At 36.9% G+C, this 20,725-nt stretch overlaps 1 protein-coding gene across 1 annotated transcript; it reads right to left on the bottom strand.

The window, feature by feature from the left end:
* Positions 1–137: 137 nt before the first annotated feature.
* Positions 138–13,631, bottom strand: LOC134507095 (bis(5'-adenosyl)-triphosphatase ENPP4-like). Its single transcript, XM_063317549.1, has 4 exons — positions 13,530–13,631; positions 8,079–8,944; positions 6,043–6,213; positions 138–4,855 (listed from the first exon to the last, which is right to left on the bottom strand). Exons 2-4 carry the CDS (start codon positions 8,899–8,901, stop codon positions 4,491–4,493), a joined length of 1,359 nt encoding a protein of 452 aa, XP_063173619.1. The 5' UTR covers positions 8,902–8,944; positions 13,530–13,631; the 3' UTR covers positions 138–4,490.
* Positions 13,632–20,725: the final 7,094 nt, after the last annotated feature.

Raw genomic sequence — 20,725 nt, 5'->3', positions numbered from 1 at the left:
TTGTTTTATTCATTTCCCTATAATACATATTTTTCCTTCCCACAGTCAGGAAATAGTTTTGGGAATAGCTCAGAAGAATGATTTATACAGTATATACCTAGTGTCACAATTCAAAAATTCTGCAGAAGGCAGTATCACAAAGTTAAGTTGGAATTCTATTATCCAATTTTAAGTATCAGCTTTTGGGAAGTAAGAGAGAGAACAGCATGTAGGAAAGGCAAGGAAAACTAATGTCTGTTCTGAATGTTAGCATTATTTTGACAGGCAAGAATTTTAGAATGAATAAAAAGGTACTGGAATCTAAAAGTAACAATGCATGAACCTTAATACTGTAAAAGGAACAAAAAATGCAACAGCATTTTTAATCAAAGACAAAGATTTTCCACAAAACCCCAATTACAAAGCTATCCAGATAAATGTAATTTTAAAAAAATTACAGTTCATTATTAGAATTTCTTTTCCCATTATAAATTTATCCCTGATAACTGCAGAGATAATGAAGTTGCCATTCCCAAGATAGTCAAAATTTTCAGTAACAGTAGCCAGTGGTCTAAAGTAAAGAATATAACAACTTTTTTTCAATAATTCACATTTTCTTTGGTGAATTATTTGCTACTTGAAGCCCATTACCTAATTAGACTACTAATTTAAAAGATTACTTGTTTTTAGTTTTGCATAATTGCTCTTTACTTCCTGTTATCTATGGTACAGGAATCAAAATCTGGAAGAGTCCCTGAGATATTAAGTTTGTGTAAAATAGCTACAAGTATCCTTAATATATAAAAACTAATTATAGTACTTAAATCTTTCCTGTTAGGATGTCAACTTCAAAACAGAAACAAAAAACTTTCCTATTTACTTCCAAACCATGTTTACTTTCTGATCACTAACACCAAGTATTGCTTCTCGTTATGTCATAGAATGGACTTTTGAAAGGAGGTTGAATTTATCTTTTCTGTGAAAGTGAAATAAACTTGAGTAGTTCTGAAGAGAAATTGTTTTTCTTCTTAAAACACTAAATTTCACTGTACTTCTAATCTGAAGATTCTCGTTTACTCCAACAAGTAGAATACAAATGATACCACCTTAGTGAGAGGAAATTGAGTTTGAATGGATTCCCTTATGTCATGCACAAATGCAGAATGGGAGATATCTGCTGATGTCAGCAGCTCCTCCTTTAGTGTCACTGCTGCTGAAAGGAGGCACTGAAAACCTGCTTCTGCTTTTTGGGGAGGAGTAACTGTCGCACAATTATTTCAATAGCACTTCTCCTAATCTAATCAATACTGTAGTCCAGGATTTTTTTTTTACAACAGCTGTTATCAGATGTACAAGGTTATATCTTTATGGAATGTTAACAGATTATAAGGATTTCACTAACCATATTGCTTAAAGAAGGCAAGCAACGCCACTGAAAATAAATTTGGGGTCACATTTGAAATACCAAGAATAAATATGTGTCCTCCTATACGCTAAGTATTCACTTCCCCTGAGCTCTTTCAGAATGAAACAGAAGAACACAAATAGTTCTGCATGTTATCTGCATATTACAAATAGTCTACTTTAAATCAGGCAATTCTTAGAAATTAAAAATATGAATAATCATAATTGCTGAACATAAATGTCAATTAATTGAATATACAGTACAGAACTTTGTTAACCATATACCAACTGTAACTAGCAGAAAGTCTTGTTTTTAAATGTCCTCTTTGCTTTCCAAATCCCTTTTCTGCTTATAGTATAATTTCTTTTGCAGATTCATTAAAAATACATGTAAGTATAATACAAATCAAAGCAAATATTTGTAGCTCAGGGTTCAACTGGGGAGTCCTTGGTGCTCCCTGAGCCTTGTTGTTTTTCTGCAGACATTTCATTGCCAGACTAGGCAACATCTTCAGTGTAAAGAGGGAGGGGGTGTATTGTGCTGTTTGATGGTTCATCTGGTGTTAATCCTAGTGTTGATTTTTGCATATCTGGGTGTTGATTGCTGGCAAGGGAGTGTACTGGCCTTTTGGCTTTTCTATTGTCTCTTTTGAATGGTATGTAAATGCTGTTTACCTCTATGTGTCTGTTGATGGCTGCCTGGTCTGAGTGCCAGGCTTCCAGGAGTTCTCTGGCGTTTTTGGATTTGGCTTGGTTTAGGATGCTCAGTTTACCAGTTGAAACTATGGTTGAGTCTGTCCATGTGTTGTGAGATTAAGCAGTTCTCATCGTGTCTTCTGACTGCTAGTTGATGTTCGTGGATGTGCTCTGCTAGTCTTCTGCCTGTCTATCCTACATAGTGGCTGTTACAGTCTTTGCATTGTATGTTGTAAATAACTCCTGTATTTTCTTCTTGGGCTATTGGGTCTTTTGGGTTGCTTAATATGTTTTGAAGAGTTTTAGTTGGTTTATGTGCTACGGTGATGCCATGTGATTGTAGCAGTCTGTTGGTGGTTTCTGAGATGCTTCTGATGTATGGCAGTGTTATCCTTTCCATAGTTTCCATTGGTTCGGTTGTAGCGGGTTGGGTGGTGAGGCACTTTTTGATAAATTTGAGCCAGTATCCATTTTGTTTGAAGATGCTGTGCGATGTTTTCTTTTTTCTGGTGTTCTGGGTTGCTGCAGTGTGTAAGTGCTCGTCTGAATAATGTTCTTACACAGCTTCTCTTGTGGGAGGTTGGATTGTTACTTTGGTAGTGGAGCACTTGGTTGGTGTGGGTAGCTTTCCTGTAGACTTGTGTTTCTAACTTACCGTCATTTCCTCTACTGATGAGGATGTCCAGGAATGGTAGTGAGTTATTTTCTTCCTCCCTTGTGAATTTTATTTCATTAAAGATGTTATTGATGGTTTTGTGGGTTTCTTCCAGTTGTTTCTTTTGTATTATGACAAAAGTGTCATCTACATACCGGATCCATACTTTGGGTTGTATGTGTGGGAGTGCTATCCTTTCCAGAGGCTGCATTACGATCTCTGCTATAAGTCCTGAAATCGGTGATCCCATGGGTGTTCCTTTGAACTGTTGGTATATTTCTCCATCGAACTGAAAGTAGGTTGTAAGGCAGAGGTTGATGAGGTCCATTATCCTGGGTATTTGGCTAGGTCCAGTGTGTTGGTCCTAAACCAAGCCAAATCCAAAAACACCAGAGAACTCTTGGAAGCCTGGCACTCAGACCAAGCAGCCATCAACAGACACATAGAGGTAAACAGCATTTACATACCATTCAAAAGAGACAATAGAAAAGCCAAAAGACCAGTACACTCCCTTGCCAGCAATCAACACCCAGATATGCAAAAATCAACACTAGGATTAACACCAGATGAACCATCAAACAGCACAATACACCCCAATCAAGGAACCATTAACTCAGGCAATCAACCAAGCAGCAAACAACAGCCCAAAGAACTCCCAAGGAGAGAACACCACCCCCACCAACACAAGCAGGGCAAGCCATGGTATATAAACTGAGAGCAAGGCCCACTCCCTCTTTGCACTGAAGACATTGCCTAGTCTGGCAATGAAACGTCTGCAAGAAAACAACAAGGCTCAGAGAGCACCAAGGACTCCAGAAGTATAATACAATTGTGTTGTTAGTTCAAACATATGATACATCTGAACACCTACCAAAATAGATTTAAAACACCCACACCTGTCTGAATGGAGAAAGACAGACATATTAAAATATGTCTAGAATCAGCCTGCAGCTTACAGTTATGGAAGAAATTATTCAAGACACAATCTGTCTGCTTTGGGACACTTATAGGAGCAGCATGACATGCTACTTCCTTTGTGCTCAGTGTAGCTTTAAGTTATACTTGCATGTACAGCAGTTTTCCAACACAGGTTAAAATGAAGGAAATGTCCAGTTTGCAGAGACTGACATGATGTGCACAGTCCTATGGGTTACAGTTGTGGACCCTAGCTATTAGCAGCTTCTAAATTAAATTATTGTTGCAGCAGCTAATCTCCAAAGCTGAAAACAAATCTGGATTATTTTCACAATTATCATTTGCTTTATAAAGAAGTCCATGACTTACTGTATTTTTTTTCCCAACCAGTTTTAGGGGTATCTGAAGTGACACTCACTGGCTTCAAAAGGGTGGGGATGACTGGGCGATCAAAGCTCTGTTCACATAAAAATGGGCAGGCCTTTGGTTGCCTAGTCTTGCCTGCCTTTTAAAGCCAGTGACCATTGCTGCAGAGGCTCCTGCCCAGTTTCAGATGTTAAGATACCTCTAAGCAGTTCTTTATGAAATAGGTATAAGCAGCTTCACTCACAAATAATCTTATTCCTTATCACTTGGAAATAAATAGTCTTGCTACTATTAATTTTCTATTATTTTCTATTTTTCTATTAGAAAATCAATTCTACTCAAGGTTTCTTTTTCAGAGAGACAATGTTCTTCTTCAGTAGTTTTGGTGGATCTTTATTAAAGTGCATCATGGTATCATCCAATATAAGTTAATTTTCTGTGTTGTCTTTTCAAAACACAAGTCAGTACACAGGTCTCATCCTATTAAGGGATCATCATCATCTTCCTGAAGCTGGAGTCTTGAAAATGGGCGTAGAGAAGGAGTTCTGTTCTTCGTGATTATTATAAGGCACATCAGAGTAGTTAATATCATAAAGACACCAATAACTATTCCAATGGCTTCAGGAACGTTTATGCACCATTGGTCAACTAATAAACACTTGGTATTGCTCAAGGTGCCATTATTAGGCTGGGATTTCAACCCTAAAATATGACACATCATTGGATAAATATCAACAGTATGAATTGAATTTAGTCGGTAACTTTTACGGAAGGCAGGTCCATGAGCTGCCAAAAATGGCTGCATACTTGGAAGAGTATCGTCATAGCCATGGTCTCCTACTGAAAAATAAAGAACCCAACAATAGTTAATGCACTGCAAAGATTTAGCTAACAGTTATTTCCCAAGTAAACATTACCCTGCCATTACAGAATTATAGCTTAAGTGTTTTTTCAATTATTGTTTTCTACTTAGTTAAATATTCAATTCTATTGTTTCAGTTTATTAAACAGTTAAGATGGCATCTTCTTTACCAAAAGTGAAAAATCAATCTCCAATAAAATCAATTTCTTATTTAAGAAGAAAGCAGATAGTGTTTCCCTATTGGATGAATAGTAACAACTGTTTTATACAGATAAAAAGGAATAATTACACGTTAGGACACTGCTGCAGTGGGGATTATGACAAATAATCTGAGGATGAAGGAAGTAGTTTAATATTATCACCCATTAAAACAACTTGTTTGTCAGGCTAAGAGATGCGCATCTTTCTGCTGTATCTCTGTGAGAAGATCCCTTGTTATCTCCCATCCTGTTTCTTAACTTTCAGTGCTTAATACTCTAATGAAATTTTCATATTCATCTCTGTCAGCCCACAGAATAGTCAAATTTATTGCACAAACTTCTTTCAAAATATTCTTATACTGTTCCCTCAGATCATAATATTCTGTGACCATCCCACTGAGCTGGAGTTGCCCTGCCCCTTTTCCTATTTCAACTAATCTTGGGGTTTCCTTATATGACAATATCAATCTCTTGTTTCTCAAAGGCCCTATTTTGACTATGCAACCATAATAAAACATGTGAGTTTTTTGTTCATACCCATGATATATAATACCTTTTTTTAGTTAATACTGGTTACCAAAGCAGCTTAAATGTTAAGTTCTTAATTTTATTGTAAGCAGGAAGGAGACCAAACCAATACATAAATAAGTAAAAAAAGACAAACTTCTTTAATCTCCTTAATTGCATTTTAAATTGTTCTTGTCCTGCTTAGCTACCTAAGGTAATTAGCTATTATTTCCATAGATTTTTGGGGGAAGATTCAACAATTGGCTGTATACATGGAATTAAGCACAATGTATTAGTTAAGAAAAAATCTAACCTTTAGTGCTTTCAGATGTTGAAAAGCATGCTGTATTTTCAAAAGGTTTGTTTTTAATGCTTCCTCGCCCTACATAACTATATCCTCCCCCCACCAAAAAGGGAGCTATATATTTTAATCAGTAAACATTAAATAAAAAACTTACATCTTGGAAGAGACCCATTCTGTACAATTGTCCAGCCTTCATCTGCAACCAAAATTATTGGCTGAATGCGCTTATTGTGATGGTAATGATATCGGTCTGGAATTTCTTCTTTAAGATAAACCTTCATATAAGGGCTGCACTTTTTCATTAAGTTATATACATGTGTCACATCTAAAAACATTAATATAAATAAGCTGCTGTCATTTATTTGTTCATCTGCAAAACTTAAAAACTTGTTATTGCAAATATAAAAAGGACACTCATATTCCCTAAGAGCTGTAAATTGATGTGGATCTCATTTAGTCCTACTTCGATATACTTTTAGAATGTACTTTAGAGTTAAATCACTCTTGATTTTATGAACGTAACTAGGGATGTGCAAGACATTCTAAAACCAGAATGTTCTGAGTTTGAAATGCCACATCCAAGTATTCTGAGCTTAAAATAAAACACTGCATTTTGTCCCAAGCTCAGAACAACAGACTGTTGTTTCAAGTGTTTCAAACATCCTAAGTTATTGTGGCATTATGGTTTTTTTCCAGCACAGCCAGTAGAACAGCAGTGTTAATGTGTTTTCTACTACAGATTAAGGTTACTATGGTAACTAATCATTTTGGCCCGGTGAAGAGGTTGAATTTGATTGTCTTCTTTTCAGATGTTAATTTTTGCACCTGGGGAGAACTTGCCTGGAGTTGTTTTAGTTGCAGTTTCCCTTCTGTGTAGGCATGTAGAGAGTTAAGCAGCTCTCACTGAGAGCCTGTAAATACGTTTGCTTTCTGTAAATAAAAATATTTTTATAGAAATGCCTGGTGTGTGACTTTTCTGATCTCTCCTGGGCCAAAGGCTTTCTAGCACTCTGCCAACAAGCAGAACCACTTCTATTCCTGCTCTTATTGGCTGAGGGGAAAGGGGGATAGGAAGAACCAGCAGTTATTTAAGCACGTGCCCAGAGTCAGGTGCTGATTTGCTTGCATACAGGGTACTTCTGGATGGCTTATCACATACTTAAGACAGGGTGAAAACTGCTTTCAGTTTTCTGCCTGCAAGTTAAGTTTTAGGTTTTTTTTTTTAAAAAAAAGATGTGGTTACAGGGTAAAAGTTCATGAATGTGCAAGCAAATGAGCAAATAAGCTTTGGGGCTGTATTGTTTTTTTAAATAATGATGAACTTTTTAATTTGCAAGCTTCAAAATCAAATATGTTTCATTTGTTGAGTTTTTGTGCATCACTCTGCATGTTCTTGCTTCATGTCAAATGTAAAGGCTATGTTGCTCTTTATTATTATTTGCTGCTGGCAAATAGCCAGACTGCTATATTTTTGCTGCTATTGCTCTTTGAATATACTGAAGTGAATCGTGCTGCAGGTTGCTTCCCACTAGTCCTCTATGGCTATTTGTAATAGGCAGGAGGCATCTTTACATGTTTGGTGGTAGTTAACAGTCAACACGGACTATCATCTCACCTACTTTTATTGCTCTACGGCAAAGAATGAGAGAGCAAGTGATCTCTTTCAAGTTCCCTTGGTCTCTATAGTTCAACACTCAAAAAGTTTGTTATTTGTTCTATGTGTAATATGGAATACTCAAAAATCGTAAGTTTGTACTAATGAACACAGCACTCTGAACTTTCTGAAGTTTGGCTGAGCTCAGAACAAAACGGTTTTCTTATTTCATGCACTTTTCTATGTGCAACGAATTTAAACAGAATTTTAGAAATTTGCAATGTTAATCATGATATGATTGGAATAAACTTCCTTTATACATTGACCTAAACAAATATGACATGTGATATTGTTATGTCTCAGTTGAAAAGAAAACACTATTCAGAATGGAAAATCCAAGTTTCCCGTTCAGTGTTTCTCTGATCAGAATCAGAATCGGCAACCTTAATATTCAACAAACTGAGAAATATGATCGGTGACTTCTTATAACATGTATGTTTTAGCATGAAATTACATGTTATAGCACTGAGAATGATACTGTTAAAAGCACTGAAAAGTCAAGGTAATAACTTTTACATGAAAAAGAATATACTTACTATTTGGCAATATGGCAGCAACTGGGCTCTTGTCTATTAGTACATAGTTACTAGGATCAATGCAATTATCCAGTTTGATTAATCTCTCCTGGGAGCACTGTGCCATGCCATGATCACTTGTAATTATAACATTAATTTCCTCCCACAACTTTGAAATTTTAAGTTTTTCAACAAGAAGGCCAATAAGTTTATCTACTTCTTGTAATACTTCAGTCATATTCTTAGTATCTTCTGGTCCATACTTGTGTCCACTTGCATCTGGTTCTTCCCAATAAAGAGTAGCAAAAGTAACTAATGGATTAGAACTATTCAGCCATTCAATAATCTTTTCTACACGTTCACCGAAGCTTACTGAAAAATTGTATTTCATAAAGAAGTGAGGAAGAGTATTGCGAATTTTCACATCGGTGCCAGGCCACATTGCAGAAGCACTTGTTTTGTTCTCCTGCCATTCATTGCTCACCCAAATAGGAATTGCTTCATTCCACCAGAAAGGATCTGTATCATTAAACTGTGAAAACTTCTTCTTTGTGTCAACGTCAAACATTTCATTTGCTACAATACCATGGCTTTCTTCATACAGGCCTGTAACTATACTATAGTGATTTGGAAAAGTTTTTGTGATGAAAGCATTGGTAACATGTTCTACTAATACACCAGCCTTAATAAAATCCTGGAGATGTGGAAGTTCATATTTCTTCAGATAATCAGCCCTGAAGCCATCAAAAGACACCAGAAGTAATCTTGGTACTGACTTGGTAACAGATTTACCACTAGAGTAAGAAACTATTCCATTAAAGAGTAGTACTACTAATAAAAGCATTCTGGATAAGATTTCAAAATGTATAGGAAACAACAATAGATACCTGAAAGGAGGAAAAAGAAAATGAAATCCTCATTAAGAATTTCGATCCAAAAGAATTATTTTCATCCTAGCACTGAACTCAATTTCCAATCAATTTAAATTCTATTTAAGACAATTGCTAATTATAACCACACATCTCCACATATTTTCTCAACTGTTTTTTTCTACGTATTAAGGGCTGGCAACCTTTTCTAGCAAAATAATGGCCTGGGTTTCTACAAGGCCAAGTCTAGTATGAAATCAGGGAAATCTCACAAGATTTCAGTAGATTCCTATATTCTTTTGTGAGATTACCTATTAGGGGGCAGGAATATCACACTACCAATATTTCAAGAGCTCAACCCATTCTTATTAAGCAGTATAGGTTTTCCTCTGACTTGTATTATTTAGGTTCAGTAACTGGTTACAAGATCAACAGTTCAGAATGTTTAGATATGGACCATATAAGCCTTACTATTTTACTCCCACCAACCTTTTAAGACCAGTATTTTTCTTTCATGTTGAGCTTGATCTGATTACTATATCTTAATCGCTTGCAAAGGCATTGACAGTGAGGTCTCCATATTTTTCATCAAAAACAACTTTGTAGTTACTAAGTTGTTCTTTCTATAAGAACATTCCCAATCCATGTTCATTTTACTTTTTTTTAGCATTTAACAACTTCATATTAGAATTTAGCCATAATTAAAGTTCTGAAGACTACTACTTATATATGGCTAGAATACAGAAATGTAGCTTGAGTGATTTAACAGAAAAATTCATTTTGGCGCATCACCCCACAGGGTTGCTGCTGTAGGGAAAATGGGAGACAGGAACATTATACATGCCACCTGGAGTTGTACAAAAATAAAAGTGGGATATTATTAATACTAATAGCATTCTCTCCTTTTTGTATTTGCTTTCTTTGTAAGTTAGGTTATTTCTATATTGTTTTAAAAAAAGATTGATCTAGTATAAATAATAAAATATCACTAAAATCTCAATGGGACAAAATATATCTTCACTTAAGAATATAACATATGACATTAATACATATTCTTTTAAAAACATTAATTTCCAAAGCAAAGCCTGTAATTTTTGGTAACATGGCATATCCCTATCCCAAGCCTACAAACACTTCCAAGAGGCAACTGCTCATCAAAGAAAATGAGATAATGTAAAGCATAGGTAGTTGATTGCCTATATGCTAAATGGCATATATTGATATGACAGTTTTGATGAATTTGGTATATATAGTGTTTTGAATGAACAACAGAATCTACATACATTCTGTACCACAGGTCAGCAATATGGCACTCACATAGGATCCACTGGGCCCCCCAAAAGCACCAACTACCAAAAGTAATTTTTTAATCCCCCCAACTCCTATCTTGCAAGATGCCCAAAAATGATTGAGATTTTGGATATGTAAAAGCAGAAAGAATACAATTAACTTTATTATGGTCTTAGATCAGAACAGAATTGTGTTATAAATAGTAAAATTATGGAAGCATTAATAAGTTTAGTCAATGTCAACTCCTATATTCTAGTCCAGTGTTTCTTAAAGTGCAGTCCTAGGACCCCTGGGGGTCCTCCAAGACCCTCTCAGGAGTCCACAAAATCAAAATTATTTGCCAGCCTATGCTGAAAAATATATTAAAATCCCATCGAACAACTGTGAGAAGTGGTAGCAGCAGCAAATGCATTGATTTTAATTTCTAATATAGTAAATATTGATAAATATAATCCATATAAACAAAAGCTCTTTTGGGGTCCTTCATAATTTTTAAAAGTTGGGAAGGGGTCCTGAGGGAAAAGAGTTTTAAGCAACACTGTACCAGACAATATAATTTGCTATCCTTCCCATGGAAGATTCAGTAGCCATGTTCTTCTTGGCAAAAAAGCAAAACATTGCAACTAAGTGATGTTACTCTCTGGTCCAGATCAGCAAGTAAATCAATACAAAATGTATTGGTGCAACCTGGAAAACTGGTTAATAAAGGCTGAATTAATGAAAATCAGCATAAAGCCTGTGACACATTTTGATTGTCTCAACCTCTCCTGCAGGGGCTCTGGAAAGTTGGAATGTTATTGTATTTACCCCACAACAATGCCAAAGGGAAAGCATTACAGCAGGCTCTCATGTTCATTACTTCAAAATACATAACAGGCAAAGTAATTTGAGTGGAAAGAGATGCATTACAGGGAAGGTTCTCTGATTTTCCCTAAAAAGGCAATGGATTCCTACAGTTTGGGATATGCTGTTCATCCTGAATTCACTGTTCTTTAGTTTTATCTACCCGAGAATTACAAATATTCCAGAGAAAGACCATATAATCTTAATTTTTTCATAATGCTGTTTCACACTGATACATGATTATCAGATATTAAAAAGAAAAATAGTCTGGTTGGAACCAAATGGATCCTCAGCTACACTAATATGATAGTTTGAGTAATTATGGCTTCATTCTGATCATCCTGGCCTCAGTCTCATGGCCATGTCTGAAACACATCTGAGGTCATAAAGAGAGATTTTAGGAAGTCTGACTGGGACTTTTTCAAGAGGTTCAAAATAATAACATAGGCCCAATTAAACCCTGTATAATAACTGCTCTGCCAGTTTTGCAACAAAGAATTTGATGATGGCTGGAATCAAGTTCCTTCCCTGTGTACAGTGGAATCTTAAAATAACTATTGCACTCTTTTGTGTGAGGAGAAAGCACAGTTGACTTGTGCAGATTTCCTTCTGAAGGCTTGGAAGACAGCTCCTAGATATTCAAAGCACTTAACCTGCTCTAAGGGTAAGCTTTCTCCTAATGCTACTTATGAGTCTTAGGGCAGTTGGAGATAATAATCACAACCCGCCCCCATAAAAATTATGGTTAACAATCAACAGTTCCTACATGCAGTATCAGGGATGAAATATAAGAGCTCTCCTGAGACCTACTTGGGGCAGTGACACAATGGTGGTGGCATCAGCATAGAGCTGTACAGATGGATGCTTTTTGCCACTTGGGGTCATGTGGATCTAGCCCCTGTGGGGATTTGGTAAGAGAATGTATATAGAAATTAAACAAACAGGGTGCCAAAATAAACCCCACTGGCAGTTACAATTGGGTTTGAGAACTGTCTGGCATGGCTGCATTTTACTCTGAATCTTGTTTTGTCAGAAGGCTCATCAAAACCAGTCTTTTATCAATGGTGGAATTTTTAAATTTATCCCATATGTGTACTCCTGAAATTTATTCCTCCTTGGGAATATTCTCCTGGTCCCGCAAAACACAACCTACAACACAGATGTCCAGCATATAGCTTGTGGATAATGTATAGCCAACTAACTGGCTTATAATTTTCAGGATGCTTTCTATTACTATTCTTTAAAAAATGGGAACCAGATTGGCCACACACAGCAATTTCACCTTGCTAGATGTGGGGTCTCTGAGAAGATGCTTCCATCAGAGCACTGGCAATCATATGGGAAGGGCTTGTGTGCTGCTGGAGGATCTTCACCTCTGAACGAGATTTAGCTACCAAATTATTAAAAGCAGGATGCAATCCTTGTTTACAAAACATTAAATATTTTCTGTAATAGTAACAAACATGTCATTCAAGTAAATTAGAACATGACAGATAATTATAAAAATGCATGAGAAATCAATTATAAAACTAAAACTGTAATCCAGTGCAGATAATTTATGCAGTTATGTTATGATTTATAAAACAATAGAAAGGGCAACTGCAGTAAAAAAAGTTATATTGGAACAGTTAAAAATATACTATTTCATTTTATTTGAATATTCTTTTTCTTTTTACTCAATTCCTTCTCTTTTTGCCTGCACTTCATCAAACAAGTTTTACTTCTTAATTTAAAATAGTATATCAGAAATATAGTATTTTATACTTGCCTTATATTATACAATATACTTGGCTCCAAATTCCAAACACTAAAATAATTTTTTTTTCAACAATTAGCATTCATCTCAAGATAAACAAAACAATATTTTGTTTATCTAGTTGCAGTATTTTCTTCAGCTCAGATCAGTGTCATCTTTGTTTTAACACTTAAAACCATACTAGAAAGAGGCACTTAATGACAAACCACTTTCTTTTTCTTTAGTCACTGGCACCTGCTAGATTTCAGCATATAATGCCCAGCAATTGCAGAGGTATGAAAACCCAGGCTCTTCGGCTTATTAACGGAGAACAAATTTCAGGACTTCAATACGGAATCGCTTCAACTCGGGCCCAACCTCAAAGGACTTCCTCATTTTTCGACCAGTTTAGGCAGTGTCAACTCTCTCCTCTGCCTCACCTGTGGCGGTCACAGCCAGGAAGGGACCCCACTCGCACAGATGACCGCGAAGGGCATCGGGCGGCACCTGGCGTCGACCCGGAGCGGGGGTGGGTGGGGGGAGGCAGAGGACATGGTCACCCCCCGGACGACGAACCAAGGAAACGAGGGGGACTTGAGCCCCTAGAAGCTCCCCTCCTATCAGAAGACGATATGCCGCCCGGTCCCACACCCACCCAGGCAAGGAAGAAGAGCGGGGCGAATACTCCCGCGGGGGAGGTAGGGAAGCGCGCAACCCTCCGCCGTTTCGACTTACCCTTAATAACCAGGTCAAGCGCTTCCCACAAGAGGAGGCGCGTCTGCGCACTTAAGTCGCCGCCGCGAACCACCAACGGCCGGCGGATCTGGCCACAGTCAGCGCCGACGGAGGCGGAAGGAATGGGTCTCTCTTGGCTTCGTCTGAGCGTTTTTTTCTCACGAGTTCTGATTGGTCGCCTTGGCGATATTGTTGTCAAGCGGCCGCGCGCGGGTCGGAGAAGTGAGGGGCAGGTGCACGGCGAGGGAGATGCGGCGGGTGGGGCTTAGGGACGCGCGAGCAGTGGAATTGTTTGCGGGGGGCGGTGCTTAAAAACAAACAAACAGAAAAGAGACGGGACAGACGAACGGGAAGAAGTAATATGAGCCGACGCGTTAGGATTATGGGGCGGTTTTGTGGCGACGTCAGGAATAATGCTAGGGGAAGCAAAAAGCTGTTACTGAAGTGTTGCAAGGCGTCGGTAGTGTTGTGTATTCCGGCTCAAGTTTCTACCCTGTCCAATATATTACATTCCCCCCACATGACCTTTAAAGCGATTTTTGTCTAGTAACGCCACCTCCTTATTAATACTTCAGCAAATTTCGGAACACGTTTCTGCCTTATTTCGTTTGGCTTCATAAGGAATGGAATTCCAAATTGAGATTGCTACTGGAATTTTGTGTACGATGCTGGACACGGAGAGGATAGCGATAAGAAATCTATAGGATTCTAAAAAAGCTGAACAACACAGAAATACCGGAGCGCTTAGGGAAACTTAGTAAAGAGAAATTCTAATAGATTTGTAATTGAACAAACCTGGAAAGTAAAGAGTTCTCACAGTAAAGGAAAATAAACGATTGAGTTTTAAAGTGTTGGCCCTGACACTGTTCTTTAACTGGTTTAACTAAACTTATAAATGATCTGGAATCAAGAATGAAAAAGAAAGAACTATAATAAATTAGTAAATACCACAAGTTTTCAGGATGTTAACAATTGCAAGCAAATTAAAGGGTGTCCAAGTTAGTAGAGGAAATAAGCATGCAGGAAGTTTTATTGTAAACTGCCCAGGGTCCCTCCTGGGGGAGGGGAGATGGATGATGATAAAATTTGATAAATAAATAAAATACAGTTACTCTTTACTGTATAATTTTTCAACAGAAGGATGGATGGCACTTGGGGATGTGTAATGCAGGAAAAAAAATATAGATTTTTAGATATATAGATAAAATAGATTTTTCCAAGAAAATTTGGCCCAGTGGTTAAGGCTCCAGGCTAGAAACCAGGAGGCTGAGAGTTCTAGTCTGGCCTTAGGCATGAAAGCTGGCTGGGTGACCCAGCTCACCAAACAGGGTTGGTGTTGTGGGGAAAATAGGAGGAGGAAGGAGGATTAGGTATATGTTCCCCACCTTAAGTTATTTATAAAAATAATAAAGGTGGGATTACAAAAAAATCTAAAAAACACTGTCATAGTATCTGCCTCCAGAAATAAAACAGGTGCTTGACTCTGTTACTGTTTAACTCATGTTATAAAATATTTGCTACATGACTTGAGATTTAATTATTCTAATCTATATTGCACAATAAATCTTTTATTGATAATTATTATCACTGTAACTTTATTATTTTACACATTATCTGAGTATGTTTTATGATAGGTTTGTAGATATATTTTAAAATAATTCAATATAGGTTTATGTTTAACCATATGTTACAGAAATTTTAGGGCTATTTTAGGGTGTAAAATAATATGACAGAACACATTAAGTCCATTATCAGCCCAAAATGAAAAATGTATGGCAAATCAGCATAAAAGATATTAAAGATTAAATCTGGTATGTATTATTTAATAAAATTAATCCAGACTGGGGAATTCTGGGAGTTGAAGCCCACACATCTTAAACTTGCTGAGATTGAGAAACACCTAGATGAATATAATATTTATAACTAAGAGAATACGTAGGAAGGCAAGGGTAGAGTGATACATCTTTAAACAGTGTATGGGGTTGTAAATGTAATCAGAAAATACCCAGCACTTATGTTATGAAGAATTAGGGCCTCCTAAGTAAGTATTCAGTAACTGTGTAATTCTCATATCTCTGTTAAACAGCAGGAAAAAAAATCTATCTTGTGGCAGATGGGCTAGTTTTCCAAAGTATTCATGTAATCAAGGACATAATACTTGTACCTAAACTCTTGTGAGATAGAACAGTAAAACAAATAATGCAGCAAATTGTTTATGTATTGCATCTGATACAGACAAAATGTAAGTTCATAAGCAGCATTGGTCAGCCTGCCTTGTAAAGCTGCAGTAGACACTCCAGCAAAAATATAGCCTTTTGTAAATTAAATTTATCTACCTCTTACTTAAATAATCTTCTAACTGTATTTTGTATTTCAAGAGATTTTATTAACATACTGCCCTTCCTAACTGGGGAAAGAAAACTCAATTTGTAGAGAAAATCTAAGATCCATTCCCATAACAGTCATTTCAGTGTCAGAGCAATCATTTGGGTAAAATAATTATCTGAAAACCCACATTTTTGGCATAGGAATTTAGGATGATACAGCCACTACTTTCTGGATACCCTGTTGCATGCTGTGCTCTTGAAAATTTTGACCCTGTTAATGAGTATTTGTCTAAGCTTTAACCAACAGTATAAGACCAGTTTCTAAATGTCATATTTATGGCAGGGAGCCAGTTTCTAATCTTAGATAAGATGCTGGCATGAATTGGGTACTCCCAAAATAATTCTCAAAATGCGATTTTGTAAGTGGTGTAATTCTTTGGCAATCATTGTTCCTCAAACCACTGTCCTAGACAATGTGTATTGCAAAAGTTTGCCCATAATAAGCATAGGTTCCACCTATCTGCCACCACTGCTGAACCAGTACTTAATCCATCTGTTATTTTATACATTTTCATTTTTATAGCATTAATTTGTGGCAACCAAGAATTCAAGCTGGTAAACCAAATTTCCTTAGATAACTAAATTGCTTAACTTGCTCAGTTGGATTCTTACCTCTGCAAGGAGCTGTTCGTCTCCCAATCTCCAAAAATTAAACTTTTTTTTTGCTGTATTTAATAGACAAGTTTTCCTGTTGCCAATACTTGGGGGGGAAAACACTTCTGGTTCATGAAAGTCAAAATGTCATTTATGGGTTAATTATTATATTGCAATGTACAATTTTCTTCTTTTGGTTTGATGGCAAAAGCTGGTGGGGTTTATGACTAGGGATAGAAACACAGAAGCTGCTAATTTCTTCTTAATGCTGAAATAAAATGTAATGAACTACATTTGCCCCTTCAATAGTTGACTTACTTCCTCAGTATTTTTTTTTTTTTAGGAAATCAATTCCACTATCATTTCTATTTTGGTATTTCAATTTCCAGCTTAGATAAAAGAAGCCATCCTCTTCCTCAATACCAAAATTTAAATTACCTTGTTCATATTGCTTGCAGCTGTAATGTTGAAATTACCTCCAGGAGCATAGCTACCTGGGAGAACTGAGCTTCTGTTTGAACAATCTGGGGTGCAAGTAGTCTCCAGATATCCTTCCAATAGTACCTAGATTTTCTAGATGAAAAAATAAACATTTATTTCCTGAATCAAGTTCTGCTGTTACCTATCTTTAAAATAAGGACAAGGAGACCACCTGAGGGGATTAAGTTTATTAAGTGACTTTGGAATTCTCAGAGCCTAGGAAAGAGGAGGGCAGTTTGCAGAAAATTTCAGGTTCAGAACATCTTCATGTTCCTCCTTTACCAGGAAAATGAGTAGCCATCTCTCAATAGTATCAATGTGGGATCAAGGAACCACTGCCTGAACACACTTATAAACATGCTACTGAAATAAACATATCCAGTTTTCAAGATCAGTAGGAAACCCCTAGCACTGAAAACATCAGTTTGGCATCCTGTGGCAGTGAAAAGAATGATTGTGAGTTGCATTTGTGCCATTTATACAAGGGTATAGTGATCCTGTCCAAACTTGGAGTAGACAGGATAGATGTTTTAATGCTATTTGTCTCAGTAAAATGTATCATGAAGTTGGGAAAGATAGAGCCAGAAGGATCAGGCAACTATATCAACTTCTGAATATGAGTCAAGCACAAGACGGGCAAAAAATCTTTATGTACTTCCTGCATCCAAAATATTCTTGCTCCCATGCACATTTTCTCTTATTTTGCTAGTATTTATTCAGTCCTCTTTTAAGAAGTATAATGACTTGTATGTATGTCTACTTTCACCCAAAGAGTAGTGTTTTTAATCAAGTCAGACTTTCAGATTATAGTGTCATACCAGAAGCATTTGTAAGTGCTAACAACCAAGTTCATAAGTCACCCCAGTCTGAAATTCCCAAGGAATGCTGCTCAGTCTTTGCTGTTTGGTTGACAGTTGGATTCTCCAACGTGTTTCCCCACCAAAGTATTACAGTCAGAAGCCATGGTGTCTTTCTGACTTCTGACATCTGACTTCCTTCGAAATTACAAGTCATGGATGCTGCTTCATATATCAAATGATCATATGTAGCTAGCTAAAATTCTTCATCCACCCTGGACAAAAATCAGTCATTAGGCTTTTGCTTGTCTTTTTAAACTTTTTCTTTAAATTTAATATTGATATTTTAATAAATTTTAATATTAATTTATTCTTAAATGATAATTTAGATCAGAAGTCAGTAAATATTATTGTTTACTAGATTTATAGTCCACCTTTTGCTGAAGATAGTGTATATAGCATTTCCTTCCTGCTGTTCCACACAACAACAGTCTGGTGAAGTGGGTTAGGAAAAGAGAGAGTGACTGGGCCAAAGTCACCCAGTGAGCTTCTGTGGCTGAGGGTAGACTAGAAGCTGAGTCTCCCAGCTCCTGGTCCAACACCTTCACCACTATACCACACAACAATCATTTTTAATTTTCTTCACAAAAATATCTGGAAGAGTTATATACTGCCTGATGTTTTGTAAGGTCAAGCGGGATGAGTGGATTGGACATGCTCAGTACTAAATATTAAAAAAGAGAAATGCTAGATTGTTGTGACTCTGCTCCTCAGGAAAAAGCCCCATGTAGGGAAGGAAACTCATGCCATGACTTTACAGCTAAAGATAAACCATTGGCCCAGGATCAAATCCACTGAAACATGAACTATTTGCAAGTGAAATACCAAGGTATCAAATAATGGGCTAGGTAACCAGGGAGAGCATGCCAGCTATGAAACAATGAAGGTTGTGAGAAATCGAAATGAGAAGCTTCCACCAATGCCCCCCCGCCAAAAGCAAAGCAGCGTTATTTCATAAAGTGGATTCCTGGCATAGTGGCAGAACAGTTACAAACTAGCTACCTGATACTGAGCCAAGTGGTCATCTGAAGGTACTGGTATATCTCCATCTACTGGTCAGATATAGCATGTAACATTACCTCGTCTGGTTCCTCTGCTATCTAGCCAAAATCCATAATTTTCTAGTCATGATCTACCATCCAGTATGCCAAATGTAGAAACGAGTTGGTCATCAAGCCCAAAGTTAATCAACTCATGAGACAGAAGAGGACGTAGGGTTCTGGGGAGTGAAAAGTTTCTCCAGTGTCACATGTGCTAGTTGGACTTCAGATTCTTGCTTCAGAGAGCTAACATATGCTTTGCTAGATCTCTTCCTTATGGTGTCCTATGTTTTTCCCTCTTCATTTTCTGTATGGCTGTGCTAAGTCTCATGGCCAGGAAAAGTTTAATCCTATGGAGAGTTAAACTGAAGAGCAACAGTTCTATGTGTAGGCGTGAATGATCACTGTGTTGTCCATTATGTTCTGTTGCCTTGAAAACAGTCCTCTGTGTCAGCCTCTGTGGGTTGCACCCCCTCCCCCATGAACCTGAATTACTGAACTATGATTTAAGATTATTCTGTCTTCAACCACATCTGTCTTCAGCCATCTAGTGGGTGACTATTACTCATCCCTCATCTATACCTAGCTCCTATTACAATCAAGGCCTCACACTTAAACTAGCCTTGGCAAAGGAATATGTCAAGAGCAATGCCACCACCTTTAAACATATTTAACACTCATTCATTTATGCTAAGCTTAGTATCCTATACAAGAATTTGTACAAATCTCCTCCTGCATGTTTTAATTCATCACTCATGGCTAGTTTACTAACATTGAAGATAGCCTTTCATCTTTTGTTCTAAACCTGAAAATCTGTTGCAGTTACAGTTCAGTTCATCCACTCCCCTAAATTCAGGATCCTTTTCTAACAAATTTTTGTTTTGCTCTTATCCTAAGCTTCCACTTCCCACTTTTGTATTACGTTTATAGTAAGGCACTTTGATCCCTTTTTATCACCTTCCTGTGCCCTTATCAGGATTGTACTTTAATCCATAAAGTGTTCTATAATTCTTAAGAAATTTTTATAACTCTGGACCATACCATAAACTCCTAGATTATGGCAGATTTTGCAGAAGTCTCCCTTACTCTTTACTTTGAAACAGTATTGAATTTCAGTCCTTTCTCTTTCCAGTCTTCTTTGTTTCTTTGCTGTTAACTGCAAAAATTGGTGTACCAGGATCTGTGAATCATGTTTTTTTTATTTCATTTCTCTGTCTAGATCCAAATTACATTATTTGTGACTCTATCCAATTCTTTGCACCATGTTATTTCCTTAACTAAAGTCACCCCATTTCTTCTTCCTCCACCTAAACTCTTAATTACTTTTCTCTATACTATGAAACTCTTCTATACCTATAGCTGTGTTCGCATACAGCCTATGTGTAGATTTTATTATAGTACTTTGCTCTGGTTGCTAATTTCCCAATTAAGAGAACCCAATTTTAAGTTATCTCCAATTTGTACATTTTAATTAATTTTGCTAAATGTCTTGATCCTAAATTAAATATCCTATTAATATGTGATCATTTGGTGTGCATGTAGATTAAAGGGGTGTACAAGGATGATAGCAACAAGGGAAATGATACCTTTAATTAGCATTTCTGGAATATTGTGTGCTTGTCTCAGATAGCAATATTGTAAGACTTCTGGCTCTATTCCTTTGGAATGGGAATGTGGCAGAAAGAAGGCATATGTTCTACAGGGTCCTTTTCCCAGTCAAAAAACTGTTTTGGTTGCCACTATCTTTCCTACTTTGAGAAGGTGATATTAACAGCTTCCAGTGCCTCAAATTCTCACATTTAATAGCTGTTGGAGGCACATAGATAATAAATAATAGC

This window comes from Candoia aspera, chromosome 1 (genome assembly GCF_035149785.1).
Source record: "Candoia aspera isolate rCanAsp1 chromosome 1, rCanAsp1.hap2, whole genome shotgun sequence".
In the NCBI taxonomy this organism is placed as follows: domain Eukaryota; kingdom Metazoa; phylum Chordata; class Lepidosauria; order Squamata; family Boidae; genus Candoia; species Candoia aspera.
This window is presented reverse-complemented; position numbering and strand designations above follow the sequence as displayed.